Source organism: Corythoichthys intestinalis, chromosome 5 (genome assembly GCF_030265065.1).
Source record: "Corythoichthys intestinalis isolate RoL2023-P3 chromosome 5, ASM3026506v1, whole genome shotgun sequence".
Classification (NCBI taxonomy): domain Eukaryota; kingdom Metazoa; phylum Chordata; class Actinopteri; order Syngnathiformes; family Syngnathidae; genus Corythoichthys; species Corythoichthys intestinalis.
Genome location: NC_080399.1, coordinates 61,700,899 through 61,722,215, shown reverse-complemented (window position 1 = coordinate 61,722,215; position 21,317 = coordinate 61,700,899). Strand labels below are relative to the sequence as shown.

Below are 21,317 nucleotides of genomic sequence, written 5' to 3'. Positions count from 1 at the left end.
TCTCACCCGTAATCTCGCAGGAAAAAGTGTTTGAAAGGGGATGCGATCTTCCTTCAGAACTTTGCGCACCTCGGCATATTCTTTTCGTTTCTTCAAAATCATTGGTGGGTAATCGTGGTCCACGTTGATGTGATTTTTGTTCCATACAAAGCCCTTCCCTTGCCAAGCCCTGCGCAGTAATGTCTCTTTTGTAAGGAAATTCTTAAACTTGACTAGGATTGAACGTGGGGGCACTCCTTTCGGTGGTGTCGGACCCAGCGATCTATGTGCCCTTTCGATGTTCAAATCAAGTTCCTTATCAGCCAAACCGAGACCGCTATGAAGTACTTGTTCCACGAACTGCTTCATCGAAGGCGAATCATTTTCGGCGCCCTCCGGAACGCCATAAATTCTGATGTTCTCACGTCGAGATCGGCAATCCAGGTCTAGCAATTTATTCAGCAGTTCAGTGTTTAGCTTTAGCATCTCGGCTATAGCGGTTTCGGCGTTGCCAACTCGTTCCTCTGTCCTTTCAATTCTATTTTCTGCTTCATCTAGCCTCACGTTTACTTTCAAGATATCTTCTTTGAGCACGTCAAATTGTTTTCTGTTTTCGAGACGGAATTCCCTTATCTCCCGGAGGATAGGATCCATGTCGGTCTTTCCTTTGCTTGTATTTGCCATTGAGAGGGAAGTAGTCGTCTGCCCGCCTAAGTTGTCAATTTCCGTGTTCTTGCGTGGCGTCTACCCCTCAGCCGCTGTTTCGCACAACTCTTTTAATTTTGGTAAGTGTGCAGTCTTCTTACCCCGTCTTTATAGATGTTCTCATCGGTATGTTCACTCATCTTATTTCGGGGTTTGATCCAAATTTCTCCGGTTCAAATGGGCGCTTCTCTTAACACGCTGCCATCACTTCGGTGTCCCGACCGGAAGTCTTATTGACATCATATTTTAAACACTTTTGGAATATGCTGGCACCACTTTTCTATAGAATGGTCCAAGAAATCAGTGCAAAGGGTCAAATTAGAGACAATATGAACACTGCAGTAATCAAACTACTGCCAAAAGAAGGGAAAGACCTAACCCAACCAGCAAACTATAGACCAATATCCTTAATGAATACAGATATTAAAATTATTGCAAAGGCTTTAGCTACTAGATTAGAACAAACTCTTCCCACTATAATTCATAAAGACCAGACCGGCTTTATTAAAGGACGTAACTCTACAAACAATATAAGACGCGTGTTAAATCTTATTAATATTGCACAGAATTATAAACAGAAAGCAATTATCCTCTCTTTGGACGCAGAAAAAGCATTTGACAAAGTCAACTGGATTTTTCTCTTCAAAGTTTTGGAAAAATTTGGCTTCGGTGAGCCATTTATCCGCTGGATAAAAATATTCTACAATGCCCCAAAAGCCACTGTAAATACAAACGGGGTCATCTCACAAAGTTTCTGTCTTCAAAGGGGAACTCGACAAGGCTGTCCACTCTCACCCCTATTATTTGCTCTATTTATTGAACCATTAGCAATTGCAATAAGACAAAACGCTAATATCAAAGGGATCTGCTCGCACACATCGGAACACAAAATTAACTTATACGCAGACGATATACTTCTATATCTAGAAAAACCAGAATCCTCCCTACATGAGACTTTTGAACTAATAAAGACATTTTCACAAATATCAGATTATGCTATAAATTGGTCAAAATCAATTATAATGCCCTTATCAACAAACTCATGGAATCCTGCAAATCAAAATCACAATATTCCAATAGGGAATATAAAGTATCTTGGAATCAACATTTCACCAAAACTTACAGAATTAATTAAACTAAACCATACACCCCTCCTAGCAAAAATATGTGAAGATTTGACACACTGGAATAATCTACCCATCTCACTTTTGGGCCGGATAGCAACAGTCAAAATGAAAGTATTACCACAAATAAACTATTTGTTCTCAATGATCCCCTTTAAACCCACTCAAAAATGGTTTCAAGACCTAGACTCAGCCGTCACAAAATTCTACTTTAAAAACAAGAAAAACCGAATTAGCCTTGCCAAATTGCAAAGAAATAAACCAGAGGGGGGTCTAGAGGCCCCTAATTTCCAACACTATTATATAGCAAATCAAATACAATATCTTATTAGGTGGTTATATCTTAACACTGAACAACAGTCATGGCTAGAATTAGAGCAAACAGACTGCAACCAAATACAATTGGCAAACCTCCCCTTTATTAGCTCTAGTATTAAGCACCATAGCTGCTTCAAAAACCCAATGATAGCATGTACCTTGAAAGCCTGGTGGAGAGGTATGGAAATTACGTAATCACAACAAGCCCCGTGTAAATTCTCACCAATCTGGCACAACCCAGACTTTGTAGTTAATAAAATTCCTATTTATTTCAGCACATGGGATGATACGGGAATAAACCAGTTACAGCATTTGTTTAAAGATAATACATTCATGTCATATGAAAAAATAGTACAAGATTTCCAGATCAAAGGGGTCAATTTCCTTCAATACAATAAAATCAGGGCAGCCATCAGAAGCAAATTTCCATCACTAACGGGTACGTTAGACCCACCACCTTTCGTAAATAAAATAATAAATATACATCCTCAACAAAAAAAAATACTTTCAAAAGTATATAAAGCCCTCTCATGTAACAACTCTACTTGCCTACCAATCGAAAAATGGAATAACGAACTTTCGGTAACATTAGATAATAACTATTGGTCCAACATCTGTAAAAATGCATTTATAATGACAAAGAATAAGAACCTTCAGCTTATACAGTTCAAAATACTGCACAGATGGCATATTACTCAATCTAAAATGCACAAAATGGGGTTCTCCCAATCCGATAAATGTATAAGCTGCAACGAAGATATTTCAGATACATACTTTCATGCTCTTTGGCAATGTAAACCAATACAAGATTTCTGGGCACAGGTAACGAAGAAACTCTCTTTCCTATTGAACTGCAGGATTCCATTGTCTCCAACTCTTTGTCTGCTTGGCGATCTGAATACAGTGAATATCTCTATCCATCAAACCCGTCCACTACTAGCAAGTCTAACGATAGCCAAAAAAACAATATTGTTGAATTGGAAAAACAAACAAAACATTAGCATTAACCAATGGCTAAATCTAATCATTGAATATATAACATTAGAGAAAATATCTGCCAAACAGACAAATAAAATGGACAAATACGAACAACAGTGGGAAACAGTCGCAAGAATGATGAACATAGACTAAGGATTCTCTCTCACCTGCGAAGGAATGCCACAAAAATAATAAAATTGTATACATAAATGGATGTATGCGGGGTGTCCAGGGAAGTTGTATGCATCCTTCTGCAGCTGGAAACTGGACATGTTTAAATCCGAACTGTTTTATACACTCCCAACAGCATGTAATAAATAATTTTTCTTCCTTCACAGTTTAGTCGGTCAATGGGCTTATTTTACAAGGATACTCATGGACAATTTGGTTTCCAGCTGCTGGGGATCATATGCAACTTTTTTTGGAACACCCTATATATTACTTATCAGACTTGGAACAATTAAGGAACTATGCGTAAATAATACACTTCACTGGTCCTTGGCATACATCTAATGGTGTTTGATAAACCTCTTCTTCTATCAGCTTTACAGGTGGAGTTTGTTGGCGTCCTGCCCTGGGCCGTCCCGCCGCCGGTCTTGGCCCCCGGGATTTTCGGCCGGGGCTTGTCCGGTTGCGTCTGGCTGTGCGGGGGGTCCCGTCGGGCGCGCGCTGGTGTCGTGGGCGGGTGGGGGGGCCGTGCGGGTGCCGGTCCGGGGCCGCGGCCCTTCCCCGGCCGGCCGGGTTGGGGTTGGGGTGGGGGCCGGGGGGTGTATGCGGCAGCCATGGTTCCCTCCCAGGTCCGCCCGGCCGGAGCCGCGTCTCCCTGTACCGGGTGCCGGGGAGGTGCCCTCTGGTGCCATACCGCGCGCCCCTCTTGGCCCGGGGGTGGGTTGTGGGGGGTGCGCTTCTCTCCCCTTGGTCTGTTTCCGGCCCTGTCCGCCTCCCTGGGCCGCGGCGGCCGCGGCTGCCCCCCGGCCGGCGGGGTCGTTAGCGGGGCCTCTTGGGGCCCGCGGGGCCTAGGGTGAGGCTTGTTGTCCCTTGCCGGTGGGGTGGACGCCACCTGGTCGCCGGCGCTTGGTGTGGCGCCTGCTCGGGGTGCGGGGTGGGTGCTCGGTGGGTGGGAGGGGGGTGGGCGGTCGCGGAGGCGCCGTGGGTGTTCTGGGGCGGGGATTGATCGGGGCCCTGACGCTTCTTCCGCCCTGGGGCCGATGGTTCTGGTGGACGGGGCCACGCCCGCGGGAGCCTGCCTCTTAACTCAAGCACTTCTCACTTCGGCACTGTAAATATTTTTCACCCTGGCACTTACATGCTCATACATTTCTCCGGGGAGAGTTGGGACGGGGCTTTACAGTCCCAGCCCGACTCCCCCCTGTTTTTAATGCACCACACACCAAGGTTGTGGGATGGTTGGGACCTGCTGGGGGGGGGGGGGCTCACGGCTGCCTCCTCACCACAGGCCCCGCCATCCCTGCACCTTTTTTAAATGCACCACACACATCATACTCCACAGGAGAGCTCTGGCAAAGGGCGGTGGGACGGGCGGCTGGACAGAAACTCCATGCTGCGGTCCCACTGCCCCAAGCCAAGCTCTCCTATTTTAATGCATACATTGCACTACCCTCCCCTCACACCCCCATCACGGTGCTGGGTGATGGCTGCCAGTCGGGAACCTGGCAGCCACAGTAATAGGGTGGTAGGTGGGTCCCACACTTTTTTTATATGGCGTGGCTCCCGGGCTGTGGCCTCCCCTCTGCCTCGGCTGCCGGCCGCGGGAGTGGGTTGGGGGGTCGGGTCTCCGATCTTGCGTCGCCCCATGGCAGTCCCTGGGCGTTCTCCTGCCTCCGCCTTCCCCTCTCCTCTCTGGCTGGGCGTCCGCCCTGCGCTCCGTCGCGGGTCGCTGGCTGGGCGCCGGTGTATCAGCGGGGTGTCGCCTGCACCGGCGGGGGACCCTGCCTTGCCTGGGGCTTGGTGGGCCGCTGGGGGTCCCGTGGCGTGCCGGTTGGGGGGCTGTGGCTCGTGGTCCGGGTGGGCGGGCGGGGGTGGGTGAAGGCGTGGGGTTGGTGATGCGTCCCCTCCTGCCATCCCTGAAGGCCGGTTGATGGGCGCGCGGGTGGCCCGGGGGACCACCCTGGGTCCCGGGGGGGGGTGACGGTGGCTCCTTTGCTGGGCGGTTGGAGGAGGGATGGGCTGCGCATGGATCCCCCCGACCCCCCGCCCGCCCTCCCTCCCCGGGCTGGCTGGGTGTGGGCCGTGGCCCTGGGTTGGTGCCCGCGCGGTCTCTCCGCCCGTCTGCGTGGCTGTCGCGCGCCCGGTGGGGCTTGCGTGCTGCTGGATGTGGTAGGGCATGCTCGGGTTGGGGGTTCCGGTGCCGGGATTGGCGATGCGGCGGCGTAGGGTTGGTCGCCAACGGGCTTTCACTCATAAGAGATTCACACGATTACTGGGTTCTAGATCACAGAACTGATTTGTGTACACTCTACCCCTTTCAATCACTTAGTTTATAGTCTTATAGACACCCCCACCCCCATTCTCCTCTTTTCACTGGCCAATAGGCCCCCACATGGTGTAAACCGGAAATACATCTCGCTGACGATAGCACCAGCATATTAGTAACTAGTTTAGATGTTCAATGTATTTCTTGTTGTTGTTTGTGTATGTGTTTCTTTTCTTTCTTCTCTTGTATTTCTTTTCTTCTGTCCCCCCATAATCCCTTCCTGTTCGCTGCTTTGTCATAATAAAAAGGTATTTTGAATGATCACAATGGGAGTATGTCAGACTCTCAATGTGAAACATTAAAACTGTTCAGAATCCGGGCACTTAGACTTCCATTCTCTGTGTCAAACAGCTGAACAGGACAGGTTTAAAAAAAAAAAAAAAAAAAAAAAGAAAAAAAAAGAAAAGATTGTGTGTCGAAGCGATCGTATGTCGAAGTAGCGCTCTAATATAAAAAAGTATAGAACAGAAAAGGAGCAGGACAAAAAAAAAAAGGCAATCCACAATAAACTCAAAAGAATAACCTGAGTGGTAAATGAATTTAGTGCGAGTAGTTGCTTTAAAGCAGTGGTCGCTTCGTCTTAAACCCCTCACACACGAGGCGCCATCAAGGAGATCAGGAGTCAACGAGACGCTGCACCTAAGGGTTGCCAGATCAGAAAGAAAGTCTCCAGCCCAATCATACTGTAAACATAACCCGCCTAATGTGTCAGCACCTCTGCACCTACACACTCACATTTAGCGTGTGATGATTACTCAGGACAGACCTTTAAAGGCTAAAGCAACCAATATAAGAAAGCAAATCTTGCCATGTGTTTCAAAACATGCAAGCCTGAGAGAGGACACCGAGGAGTGTGGGGGTGGGGGGATGGTAGAGCAGCACCCCATCACATGAGTTACACAACCAGACACTATCCTAATCAAGAAAAGTCCATTTGAGTGGTGGAAAGTTATTACACGTGCTTACTCCTAACTTGCCCGCTTGCCAAAGCCTACCTGTGAATTCTAGCTTCGTCAGTGAGCGTGTCTTTTTCCACAGCGGGAGACTGTCTCTGCGTAAAGATGATGACGTGTTAGTAAGCCTGTCGCAATATGCAGTAATTCCATTTATCGCACAATAAATAAAAATGAAGGCGGTAATTTTTCAGCTGCGATTTATCGCCTCGCGTTCACGTGTGTGCGCGCGTGCGGCAGACATACTGTTAAAAGTTCGGATTCCTTGTTACCAACTGCGCAAAATACATCTTCGTTCCAGGTCCAGCAAAAAATAGCGCCGGAGCCAATCGTTCCCATTATAACCTATTGTTCAACGTATAACGGCCGCGTCAGTGCTCCGGATTGACTGCGGACCATCTCCGGCGTGCCGGTGTTGTTGATGTGTGGGCGCTCCCGTCAGGCACAACACCGGATATTTGAGTGGCAAATTAAGAGCGCTTTGCTTCAAACTCGCCCTGTTTATGAAAGTCGATTGTCATATGCTGGTGTTGTGCAGTAATGAGCAGACTTGACTTCTGTGGCGTTTGCTAACTTTTTTAATGCGCGCACATACTAGATATCATGAAATAGCAAACTAGATGTGCTACGTCCCATGCCATTGGCTACATGAGCCCAGAGTGATTATGGGACATGTAGTCTATATACTACATTGATGAATTATAAACCGCCATGACTGAATGGAAGTTAAGGAGGCCAAATCAATCCATACCAGTGACTATTGATAATGCTGCAAATATTGTTAATTCAGTACGTGACACAGATGGATTGTGACCACAAATAGGAGGTCTTGCTCATGTAGTAAACCTAGCTGCTAAGAGAGCTGTAGCAATCAACAGTGTGCCCCGCCTCACTTTACAAACAGTAAAGATTGTTCTCAGCACTTTTATACTAAATTTCTTCAGATCAGTAAGAAGTAAGCACATAAATATTATGCACTAAAATGCATGTTTATATGATGGCAATTTATTTTTTGCTCATTTGCAAAAAAAAAAAAAAAAACCGAAAGAAAAAAATACAGCTGTTATTTTTTTCAGAGCATTAAATGTATTGAATCAGATCGAAAATCGTGTCCCCCGTTTCGAAAATCGTACCGAACCGAGACTTAACTGTATAGTTGCATCCCTATTGAACACCATTGCAGAAGCTATGAGGGGGAAAGTTTTCATTTGCCTAAGTGCTCAAGTTATTAACTATAATTGTATTTAAAAAATTTTATTTATTTTTTTTTCCCTTGAAAACACATTCTATTTATTCTGTGTTTCTGTGCGGTATTAATATTGTTGTCTTTTACTTAAGAGGCATGGTCTATTGTTTTTAGTTGTGATTTCTTATCGCGTATAAATGGGTGTACTTGATCTATTAATATACACTGTATTCTCACTGTGTTATTGTAAATGGGTTTAAAAAAAAAAATGGGGAGCGCAATAATATCGCATATGACAATAATTCATTAGATAAATTATCGCACACTAAAAAATTTTATCGCGACAGGCCTACGTGTTAGTTTTTTGCATGGGCATTAAATCACTTTAAAGTGGCATTGAAAAGTATGGAATATTTGCAGATACCTGTAGAAACCCTGAAGTAAGGCTGAGAATACCTAACCAAGGGTTGGATGATTGGATCTATTTGTGTTAGGCTTGATATGGTCGGTGATTCCCTGTGTGCAACTGAAACAAAAATAAATAGGTTGTAATGACGTAGTATTTTTTTAAAAACATTTTTTGACCTTGTATCGTGACATCCCGTTTCATGAGCCTGATATAATGAGGTGCATCGTATCGTACCTTAATACGTACCATGATATACAGTCAATGCGGATGATTGAGAATGCCCGTGAAAGAAATCCGTTGCTACTGTCATGATGACCAACAGGAGCCTCAGAGTTCCAAAAATCATGTGAAAGCAGCCTGTGTGAATTAAATAAATTAATCAATGTGGGAAGACTGTCGCAAAACGATATTTTTCAGTGTGCATTAAGTGGATGTATAAGAAGAAAAAAAATTTTTACGTGTATAGAACGTGCACACACGGTAAGGCTGGGAGATATGGCCTTAAATACTTATCACGGTAAATTGAGCGGATTTACCTCGATGAGCATAAATTCGCCAAAGCGGACTGTTATATAATTTGGAAATCTGAATAAATGCATGAAATACAAACTGTTTCTCGTTGATTTATTTACCAGCTTTCAATTTAACATTTAACAACTGTACATTCAATGTAAACATTAAGTATATAAAAATATCTTGTCAGCAATAAGCATTCAAGTATAAACATTTTAAATGGCTGACTTGACTTAAAATGGCGTATGACTTGAACTATGTACAACACTGTAAATATTTCTATGGCTGTAACTCTTATGCCAATAAAACATTTAAGATTTTATGATGGCAGTAAAGACACAGAATAAAGCAAGCACATGTAGAAAAATAGCTGTGACCATTAAATGGGCATATTATAGGCTACACTGTTGGATTATACTTTATGATGAATGCTGCACTGATCCTTTGTAAAGCTATCAGAGAAGCCACACGCACATAGATACAAAATAACGCGACATACTGATTGCTAGGTGCAGTCCGGGCAGAAAGCACTGCTTTCGCATCCACTTGTTGAGTTGAGTCGCTTTGGCAACGTTAGAGCCACTGTCGGTGGTGATGGCGACAAGGTTCTTCTTCATGTCCCGCGCAGAGAGCATTTGTTTCAGGACGTGAGCGATTATTTCACCTGTGTGGTCGTCCGAGAAATAGGCTGTATCCAGCACCTGGGTGCGAAGCTCCAACTTGTTGTCTGGAATGGACCTTCAAACTGATGTGCTCCAGGGTTCTCGAAACCAAAATCCTTCCAGACAACTGACGTCGAGTTCTTTCTTGGCACGGACATTTCACTATGAGCGTCGACTAATACTATACTCGAAACGCCTGTGGCCTGGCTGTCAGGAGCCATTTCACTATTATCCGACTCCATCGCGTTCACTTGTAGCATTAACTTACCGGTTACAACGTGCTTCTGTTTGTTTGATTTTCTGATAGCCACGTGACTTTCACAAATTGGCACACTGGCTGTACTTTCTTAAAGGGGAATGAGTATAGCCGAACAACACATAGTCATAGCAGGCTGAAAAGAAAAAAAATGCTTCTTTAAAAAAACAAATTTACCGACATGGTCAAAATTACATCAGTCTTCATGAAGCATCTCTATAACTTGTGAATTTTATGTATACAGTGTATCACAAAAGTGAGTACACCCCTCGCATTTCTGCAGATAATTAAGTATATCTTTTCATGGAAAAACACTGACAAAATGACACTTTGACACAATGAAAAGTAGTTTGTGTGCAGCTTATATAATAGAGTTTATTTATTTTCCCCTCAAAATAACTCAAAATATAGCCATTAATATATCACCCCTGGCAACAAAAGTGAGTACACCCCTTAGAAATTACGTACATCCCTAAATGTCTAAATTGAGTACTGCTTGTCATTTTCCCTCCAAAATGTCATGTGACTCATAACAGGAGTGCTGTCAGCATTGCTGCAGAGATTGAAGAGGGGGGGGTCAGTCTGTTAGTGCTCAGACCATACATTAAATTGGTGTGCATGGCTGTCACCCCCATAGGACATGGTTCCAGTAATCCATGTGCTTTGTTGACACGTCTTCAGCAAACTGTTTGCGGGCTTTCTTGTTTACCATCTTCAGAAGAGGCTTCCTTCTGGGGTGACAGCCATGCACACCAATTTGATGAAGTGCGGCATATGGTTATGATTACATTTTTAATTACCAAACTGGATCCAGTCCACTACATAAACCACAACCGGAGTGAATTTTAAATTTACATTCATTTCCCCTTTCATCTTGAAATCACGGCAACTGGTAGATTTCACATTTAAAGTACATATAAGGGTGTAACGGTACATGTATTTGTATTGAGCCGTTTCGGTTCGGGGTGCTCGGTTCGGAACGGTGGCGTACCGAACGAGTTTCTGACATAATGTAAAGTGCTGTCAAATTTAGCGCGTTTACGGGCGGTAATTAATTTTTTGAATTAATCACATTAAAATATTTGACGCATATAACGCAAGCGCGGAATGCCCGCTCATGCATCCCATAATCCCACCGTTAAATACGCCCCACGGACAGCTCGCTAAGGGGATAACATAAAACGAGCCACATACACAAGTTGCAAGTGGACACAAATTTATTCACATAAGTCGAACTCGCAATGAACAAAATATACAAAATGCGGAAGGAGCTGGCTTCAGCGTAAGCCCAGGCCAAAACAACAAACAAAATGAAACTACACTTAAACCCCACCCGCTAAGTAAACCCTGATCGTAAAAAGGAAATTGAAAAAAAGACAGCCACAATCCTGGCTTCTATAAACAAAACGGGTTGAACGAAAACGGCGGTTTACCTCTACTGCTGCGGTGCTCTTATTTACAGTGGTGAACAAAAACGATCCAATAACGAATGAACACAAAATACCTCATTGAAAAAGCGGGAGTGTAACAAATAAAGATGCACCGATACCAATACTAGTATCGGCAGGGGGCGCCGATCCGGCCCGAAATGGTGGTATCGGTATCAGCGAGTACCAACAAAGACGGCGCCGATACCATTTACCGGTCCATTATTATAACATTTGACCACAGCCTTTTTCTCCTCCTGGCGCTCACTACACTCTGTCTCTGTGTTGTGTGATGACACGTGAACACCAATCAGCTATCGCTATTGGCCTGCTCCAGACCAATGAGAGCGGGCCAATAGCCACTCCTGACCAATCAAAAGGGGGCTTTTTCATATGGACGAAAAACAAACCAGGAAATATGGCGGCGGTCGGGAAATATTTCCAAATAGAAATCCCGTCGATTAAAATCAATGGCTGCATGCAAGATTTGCGGCCTGAAAGTTTGGAGATGTGGAGTTAAATCGGCCAGTTTCAATACCTCGAACTTGATAAAACATTTGAAGACGAAACGTGAACGAACACAACGAGTTTGAGCCTGCAAGAGCAGGACTGCTATCCAGAGGAAGAAGGCCGCTGGACCGGAGCAACAATCTCTGGTCAGTTCACTTCGTCTACTTTACTTTTATTGCCTTTTATTGAAAGAAATGCCGCAGTAATTTGGGAAGTGTTTCCAAAGTAGGGTTGCCACCTTTCAGAAATAGAAATAAGGGACTCCCACCTCCCGAAAAAAAGGAGAGACGGGATGCTGTGGTCAATTATTATTACTTATAATTGTTAGCATCCGCAAATGCGGAAACAAGGTTGAACCTCGAAGCAGACAACAAGCGGGGGATACATAAAAGGGTTTAATGATTGCAAACAAAAAATAACCCGCGATCGCGGGATAGTAGAAATAACAAAAGGAGTCCGTGACAGCAGGTCGACGGACAAACTCGAAGGTTAACTAGAAGGTTAACTAAGACGATAGGCAGCGGTTACAAACGAGAGCAGCACACTAACAGAAAAACCCAATGCAGGGGCGTAACAAGCAAATGTAGCGAGATTATTGTGCCAGATGTCAAATAGCGATCAGCAAGGCAAATATCTCGGCAGCCTTCTCTGAGATCACCCCTGCTTAAATGCTGCGTTGATGAGCCTGCATTGGATTCAAGTGCGATGTCAGGAACGCCCCCACTACCAGCCCAGCAACAAAACACAATCTAACCAGCAGCAGAATGTGACAATAATTTCATGAAAGTTGCACTGTTTGGACTTTGAGAGGTTTAAAAAAGTTTATTCAGTTCATTCAGAGTTTATTATTATGAATTTATTTTTACTTTCTTACTGTTGGGCTAGTATTATACATGTTTTATTAATTTCACAAATTTAGCACTATTTTGGCCTTTGAGAGCCAAAGGTTTATTCAACTATTGTCTACTAGGGTTTAGTGTACTTTTTCCTATTTTGCAAAGGTAAGCAACAGCCTGACAAAGCCTTGATAGCAATGATTTCACATCCAATTATGTAGCTCTTTGGGGAAAAAAAAAATTAAGAAAAAAAAAAATATATATAAACGGGGTGGTATCGGTATGGTATCGGTATCGGCCGATACTGCACAGCCAGGTATCGGTATCGGGGCCAAAAAATGGTATCGGTGCAACACTAGTAACAAAATAGCGATCAAATGCACATGTGAATGAATGGCGAGTAAACAGCTGGCGAGGAGGTGCGCGGAACGTATGCTGTCAAATGTGAACTCTGAGTGTTGACTGTAAAATGACGAGCGGTCAGATGACTTTTGTTAACGCGGCCTTTATTTGGTTAACAAGACTCAGGCACAATCCAACACACACGTGGGGATGCGAGCTCAAACAACGGCCTAATAGTACTACCATGTATAGGCTTAGCTGCCGTAAAGCAAGTGTCGTTACTGTCACAAATGCAAACAAACGGCTGGACAATGGATACATGACAGACAGCGGCTAGTTTCTGAAGTTGGCACCCTTCCTCGGGTGGCCCATCAGCGGCGGCGATGTCGTATGCCCATCCGGCGTCAGAGTACGTCACGTTGGAAGGGGAGGCAGCCAGCTGGCGGACGCGATGATCAGCTGACTGACAGTCTCAAAAAAGATAACAATTAAAGGGCCTAGGCCGTCGCACCACTCAGAAGTGCAGTGAGCAGCGTGGGAACAGAAAGAAAAGAAAAGCAGGTTGGCCCTCTGGGTGGGGAATTCAAATTAAAAAAAGAATAACTCTCAGAAAATGTGAATAAGTTGGTTTGCCTCAGCGACTGGCTAGAGCAGGGGTCCCCATTTGCCGGGCCGCGGACCAGTACCGGTCCATGGCGCATTTGCTACTGGGCCGCACAGAAATAATAATTTAATAACGACCGCATTCTGGCCGAATTAACCCTGTGCCCCTGTTTAACACACCAATATCTCTGTCTCTTCTAGATACAATACTACGGGATAGATTACAATGTTGTCATAGAAGTCCATTGATTGGACTGCTAGCAGTACATCTTGTTTGTGTATATAATATATCTATGTGCGCTTGTCCTCGATAATAATGTATTACTAGGCCGCGGGCGCAGCACATTTGTTCCCGGAAATAATTAGCCCCCACACGAGCGAAGATAACTGGAAAACAGACGTCTTTGGAGATATTTTTACGGCGAAACGATATCGGCGAAAAGGGCACCTGACGAGCCTACAACCTCAATGACCCACGAACTGCGAAGGAGTGGATTCGTGACCCGTTTGTGAACAAACAGAGAGATCTACCGAGGTTCTGGATTAAAGTCATTCTGGAATATCCTGACATCGCGCCAAGAGCATTGAAAACCCTGCTACAATTTCCAACATCGTATCTTTGTGAAGCGGGCTTCTTAATTAATGTTTAACGACAAGGCGAAGTCGTTAATGGTGAGCGCGGTGTGCAGCTGTTGTGTGCAGCTTACATGGCAGGATGAATCTGAGAACTTTTCTACAAGTCCTTCCATGAGCAAACGTAAGTTAATATTCCTTTCTTTCAAGAAAGTTTTTAGTGTTTACTTTGGAATCGCTGCATTTGCGCATTTTGCGGCTATGTTTAACGTTACGCGCATGCGCAGAACCGCATCGTTGCAATTTTTGATGGGTTGGAAAATTTGTCAGAACGTCAGTCTGTGAAAAAAAAGACCCAAATAACACCGGTCCGTGGTGCAAAAAAGGTTGGGGACCCCTGGGCTAGAGGATGAGTAGGGAAGAGGGCCACATTTACCGTATTTTTCGGACTACAAGTCGCTCCTGAGTATAAGTCGATCCAGCCAGAAAATGCCCAACGAAGAGAAAAAAAACATACAAGTCGCACCGGAGTATAAGTCGAATTTTGGGGGGAAATTTACTTGATAAAATCCAACACATAGAACAGACATGTCATCTTGAAAGGCAATTTAATATAAAAATACAATAGAGAACAACATGCTAAATAAATGTACAGTGTACAGTGCATGAACAACGAAATGTGAATATACTGTCCTACGCTATGGCTCGGTCCTGGCTATACAGCGAACTCCCAAAAGACAATGCTGGACGTCCGTATAATTTGCTGAATCAATTTGGTCCTCGATAGAAAACAGGTTCGCATCAACGTAAATAAATGATAATTAGGTACTATTAGTAATAAGTAACAGGTTAGCATGCGTTCCCTATCATTAGCACATCGTTCAAACAACCGCACAACTGGCTCTAAGTGTCCGATCGCGGGTGGAAAACACACAACAACAACAGAAAAGATGATACACGCAGACGTTGCCTCTGTAGAGATGATTTAAAAGCATAAACAATGAAAGTAGGTTCGCAGCCGTCTATTCTCTCTCGCTAACTCGCCCACTCACTCAGAGCTACGTAGCTGTCCGTCTTCTTCTGGCGTGTGAGCACTCTTCTTCACGTAAACAAGTGCGAGTGCGCCCTCACGTGGGCGTAAAAGCGCCACAAACTAAATGCATCCATTTCAAGATAAAAAAGTCAATAATACAAACGAACATACACTGCCAAAGGCAGAACGTGAACGTGGCCATAGCTATAAAGAGATATTCAGATAACCAGAGCATAAGAACATGCTAACAACTTTACAAAACCATCAGTGTCACTTCAAAACACCAAAATAACATGTGAAATTATATCATAATGTGTTAATAATTCCACACATAAGTCGCTCCTGAGTATAAGTCGCACCCCCAGCCAAAATATGAAAAATAACCGCGACTTATAGTCCAAAAAATACGGCATGTGTACACTACACACACTTTGTACACATTATAAATAAATAATACTGTTTTTGTTACTGTTCTAAGGTTCTGTTGAGTGTTGGTTTTCCCAGAGAAAAAGAAAATATCTTCAACAGAAAGAATGTTAATGCCATCTTGTGGATTTATTGTTATAATCAACAAATACAGTACTTATGTACAGTATGTTGAATGTATATATCCGTCTTGTGTCATCTTATCTTTCCAATCCAAAAATAATTTACAGAAAAATATGGCATATCTTGGAGATGGTTTGAATTGCAATTAATTACGATTAATTTTTAAGCTGTGATTAACTCAATTAAAAATGTTAATCGTTTGACAGCCCTTACCTAACCCTTACTTTTCGAGGCTGTGGTCATAAAGTTACAATGAGAAACTTGAAACTGATCAGTGTTGCAACTGTTAAAGAAAAAGAAAAAGTCTTAGCCAATGTTATTTATTTTTATTTTGGTTTTCAAAATATCTACATTTCAGAATATTGTATTTTCTATTTTTGAGCAGAATTCTAGCTTTGTATAGGCTAATTTTCCTATTGTTGAAACATAAAAGTGTGTAATAAACAACTTGCACATTTATATTTTGCATTTTGTTTTCTTACTGTACCGAAAATGTACCTAACCGTGACCTCAAAACCGAGGTACGTACCAAACTGAGATTTTTGTGTACCGTTACACCCCTACGTATATCCCCCCTGTCTAGTAAATCTATTCTTCAAGGATAAACGCTTCAGGAGCACGCTCACTTCCTTCAGCGCAAGTTCAACACTGTGCTGCCAAATTATGTCTTTTCGGTAACCACCAGTCATCCGCCTTCCGAACTTTCCGCACCGCTGTTATTTTAACCACACGGACGTCTCTGTACAGAAAAGGGCTGGCGGAAGTTTCTTGCTGACGGCAGAAACAAAAAAGAGCTTTTTCACTCCCAGAGAGAAGTTCACACACTCACTCATAGACCAAAACCGAACCTTTTCGGTTTCACAACGCTGGTATCAAAATAAAAATATGTGATTCTTTATGTACTGTATGAATGACCCCGTGGTTGGGATTGAATCCCCTTGTGGGCTAGACATTTGACACCGCTGACGTAATCAAAACAACAACAAGATTATGAGGGCCTAAAGAAAAGCTGTATATAACTGGATGCAAGTCGTAACGGTTCAGTGATGAATCACGAATCTGCCGAATTTTTCTAAATCAATTCCTCTATATCTTATTCTTGCAGACTGGTGCATCTTTTCCTGATTACCCAGCTCTTGCCCCTCAATGGCCCAATGTTCTTCAGCCATCCAGGTGTCTCAAATGGGTTTGAGACTTTGCGGATGTTTTTACTTTCATTTTTTACACACGTTACCAAATTCATGTGTAACTTTTGCAAACTCTTACTCCACAGACATCAAGGTGCGTTCCTACTTTCAGTACATTAAACAGAAGATTATAGCCCCACCCCGTCCTCCGTATAATCACGTGTGTCAGGTAGGAGAACCAGTGCTGCGAACGAGAGCTGAAGTAGTTGACCCTGCAGTTATTAAAGGACCTGAGATACAAAAAGTTATAAAGACACTAGTCAAAGTTATGCATAAGTGTGACTGTGTTGGAATTAGTGCTCCTCAAATCGGGGTGCCACTAAGAATCTTGGCCCTGGAGTATCCTCAAAAAATGTTGGATGAGAGTTCGCCGCTGTCCAGGAAGGTTCGTGGACTCTCCGTCCAGCCATTGAGAATATTTGTCAACCCCCACCTGAGGGTGCTGGATTGGCAGGTGGTGCGCTTTCCTGAAGCCTGTGAGAGCATCTGTGGCTTTTGTGCCACAGTTCCACGTTACCTTTCTGTGGAAGTATCAGGTACGCCAGTTTACATTTGAATCATTTGCTAAAACTGAGAAAACTATTCTATTTCCCACTAAGGTCTGAATGAAAAAGGAGAAGATATAACCTGGCACTGCAGCGGTTGGCCAGCTAGGATTCTCCAGCACGAGATGGACCACTTGGATGGGGTTCTTTACATTGACCGTATGGACAGCAAGACTTTCATCAATATCAACTGGCAGGCATACAATGAATAGAAAGGAGACCAAGTGTTTTTCTGTGTTTGTTGATCTCGATACTGTAGATTTTTTTTCACTTCTTCTTGAATTTGGGACATTTCTGGGTCACCCGCTGTTGATTTGGGGACATTTATGGGCCACTTCCTGTTCATTTATGGTTACAGAGCAGGAAATGGCCCAGGGATCTCCCCAAATGAATAGGTAGTGAACAAAACTCAACATGAAGTGACCGATAAATGCCCTAAAATTAACAGAAAGACAGTGACCTTTTTAAGGTGATATATGGATTCTTGGCAGAAACCTGCTGATAACCTTTTGGGATTATCGTCACACCCTTACTCAACACTCTTAAATATAAAATGCCACTATTGTCATCACTTTAGAATAAAATAAAGTCACCTGATCTTAAAACCGCTCCATCTACATGTGCGTTACGTGTGTTGTCACGTCAGTACAGGGTTTAGTAGATGGTATGTTAAAGTTCTCTTTTTTTGTGGCACCTTAAATCCAGAAATGTGAATAGGTACTGGCTAAGGTTGACAAATATTAGTACTAGACCTCTCTGACTACTCCCATACTCACAGCATTTTTATTCATACATTCATTTTCCATGCCGCTTATCTATATGCAGGTCGGAAGACCGATTTGCACTTCAGGACCACTGCGGGCCTCCACCAGGCTTCGCCCTGCCCAGGCATAGTTCACCATCTTTCTGGTTGAGTTGCGTGTGCTCCAGTTCCTGGCACAGGTAACTCTCTGAACCCCGCTTGTGATAGGGACTGGGGATTGCAACTATTTTCCACCAATGAGGAATTGCCAATAAGCGAGGGACATAAACCCGTCTAGATTAAGTCCCTGACCGTCTCGCCCACCGCATCAGGGAGGTGGAGCTGGAACGCACACGATGGGACCTGAAATATTGTGAACTGTGCCTGGGCAGGGTCGATTGCTGACCCCCATCCCCATGGTGGCGACGTCTCCTTCGAATTTTTTTTTTTTTTTTTTTTTTCTTAAACCTGTCCTGTTCAGCTGTTTGACATGGAAAATGGAAGTCTTAGTGCCCGGTTGGTCTGAACAGTTTTAATATTTCACATTGAGAGTATGACATACTCCCATTGTGATCATTCACATACTTGGTTTATTATGACAAAACAGCGAACAGGAAGGGGTTACGTGGGAACAGAAGAAACAGAAGAAAAACGCAAACAACAACAAGAAATACATTGAACGTCTACACTAACTACTAACATGTTGTGCTATCGTCAGATGTACAGTGCCTTGCAAAAGTATTCGGCCCCCTTGCAACCTTTCGCCACATTTCAGGCTTCAAACATAAAGATAAAAATTTTTTAATTTTTTGTCAAGAATCAACAAGTGGGACACAATCGTGAAGTGGAACAAAATTTATTGGATAATTTAAACTTTTTTAACAAATAAAAAACTGAAAAGTGGGGCGTGCAATATTATTCGGCCCCCTTGCGTTAATACTTTGTAGCGCCACCTTTTGCTCCAATTACAGCTGCAAGTCGCTTGGGGTATGTTTCTATCAGTTTTGCGCATCGAGAGACTGACATTCTTGCCCATTCTTCCTTGCAAAACAGCTCGAGCTCAGTGAGGTTGGATGGAGAGTGTTTGTGAACAGCAGTCTTCAGCTCTTTCCACAGAATCTCGATTGGATTCAGGTCTGGACTTTGACTTGGCCATTCTAACACCTGGATACGTTTATTTTTTAACTATTCCATTGTAGATTTGGCTTTATGTTTTGGATCATTGTCCTGTTGGAAGATAAATCTCCGTCCCAGTCTCAGGTCTTGTGCAGATACCAGCAGGTTTTCTTCCAGAATGTTCCTGTATTTGGCTGCATCCATCTTCCCGTCAATTTTAACCATCTTCCCTGTCCCTGCTGAAGAAAAGCAGGCCCAAACCATGATGCTGCCACCACCATGTTTGACAGTGGGGATGGTGTGTTCAGGGTGATGAGCTGTGTTGCTTTTACGCCAAACATATCGTTTTGCATTGTGGCCAAAAAGTTCAATTTTGGTTTCATCTGACCAGAGCACCTTCTTCCACATGTTTGGTATGTCTCCCAGGTGGCTTGTGGCAAACTTTAAACGAGACTTTTTATGGATATCTTTGAGAAATGGCTTTCTTGCCACTCTTCCATAAAGGCCAAATTTATGCAGTGTACGACTGATTGTTGTCCTATTGACAGACTCTCCCACCTCAGTTGTAAATCTCTGCAGTTCATCCAGAGTGATCATGGGCCTCTTGGCTGCATCTCTGATCAGTTTTCTCCTTGTTTGAGAAGAAAGTTTGGAAGGACGGCCGGGTCTTGGTAGATTTGCAGTTGTCTGATGCTCCTTCCATTTCAATATGATGGCTTGCACAGTGCTCCTTGAGATGTTTAAAGCTTGGGAAATCTTTTTGTATCCAAATCCGGCTTTAAACTTCTCCACAACAGTATCTCGGACCTGCCTGGTGTGTTCCTTGGTTTTCATAATGCTCTCTGCACTTGAAACAGAACCCTGAGACTATCACAGAGCAGGTGCATTTATACGGAGACTTGATTACACACAGGTGGATTCTATTTATCATCATCGGTCATTTAGGACAACATTGGATCATTGAGAGATCCTTACTGAACTTCTGGAGTGAGTTTGCTGCACTGAAAGTAAAGGGGCCGAATAATATTGCAGGCCCCACTTTTCAGTTTTTTATTTGTTAAAAAAGTTTAAATTATCCAATAAATGTTGTTCCACTTCACGATTGTGTCCCACTTGTTGATTCTTGACAAAAAATTAAATTTCATATCTTTATGTTTGAAGCCTGAAATGTGGCGAAAGATTGCAAGATTCAAGGGGGCCGAATACTTTTGCAAGGCACTGTATTTCGGGTTGACACCATGCGGGGGACCTATTGACCAGGGAAAGAAGGGAATGGTGGTGGGGGAGTCTATAAGCTAAGTGATTGGAAGGCGAAGAGTGTACACAAATCACCTCTGTTATCCCAGTAATCGTGTGAATCCCTCATGAGTGTAAGCCCATTGGCGACCGACCCTACGCCACCCCCCCGGCAATCCCGGCACCGGGACCCCCCATCTGAGCGTGCCCCATCACATCCAGCCACACGCGAGCCCCACCAAGCGAGCGACAGCCACGCAGACGAGCGGAGACGCCACGCGGGCACCAACCCAGGGCCACGGCCCCCACCCAGCCAGCCCAGGGGGGAAGCGGGGGCTCGGCGCAGCCCATCCCTCCTCCCGGAGACAGGAGGACGCCGAGGAGCCGCCGCGGGGCGACGCGAGATCGTAGCCCTGACCTCCACCCACTCCGGCAGCCCAGGCAGAGGGGAGGCCACGCCCCGGGAGCCACGCCATAGAGAAAAAAATGTGGGACCCACTTACCACCCTATTACTGAGACTGCCAGGTTCCCGGCTGGCAGCTGTTACCCAGCACCGTGATGAGATTGTGAGGGGAGAGTAGTGCAATGTATGCATTAAAATAGGAGAGCTTGACTTGGGGCAGTGGGGCCGCATCATGGAATTTCTACCCAGCCGCCCGCCCCACCGCCCTTTGCCGGGGCTCTCCTTCGAATGTCTTAGATGGTACTTTTTGCGCCTATTCTGGTGACCATGGGTAACGTGGAATCAGGGTTCCATTCCAGAGTGGGAGCCTGAGAAACGAGCTCTAGAGTGACTTAAAGACCAAATGTGGAATAATATGCCAAATAGGGTCACAAAGTAAACATTGTCCAACAAATAAAACATGAAAAAATAATTTATAAGTTGTATATTTGAAACATGAAAAAATAATTTATAAGTTGTATATTTGACAAAATAATCGCGTTTCCGAAGTTCGAGCCTGAAAGGTCATGAACCTGGAAGTAAAACGTCACACCGAGAACAGCGATGGCAGCACTCCATACGGCTGTCATACAAAGTC

At 44.1% G+C, this 21,317-nt stretch overlaps 1 protein-coding gene across 2 annotated transcripts in view; it reads left to right on the top strand.

The window, feature by feature from the left end:
* Positions 1-18,650, top strand: part of pdf (peptide deformylase, mitochondrial) — a 34,817-nt gene extending 16,167 nt beyond the window's left edge. The window contains exons 2-4 of one of the 2 annotated variants that reach the window (XM_057836446.1): positions 16,556-16,623; positions 16,724-17,173; positions 17,237-18,650. In XM_057836446.1, the coding sequence (XP_057692429.1) occupies positions 16,605-16,623; positions 16,724-17,173; positions 17,237-17,394 (627 nt within the window). In that variant the 5' untranslated portion in view covers positions 16,556-16,604 and the 3' untranslated portion in view covers positions 17,395-18,650. Of the gene's footprint in view, positions 1-16,555; positions 17,174-17,236 lie in introns of both variants that reach the window. The other variant, XM_057836444.1, reaches the window with a different exon arrangement.
* Positions 18,651-21,317: the final 2,667 nt, after the last annotated feature.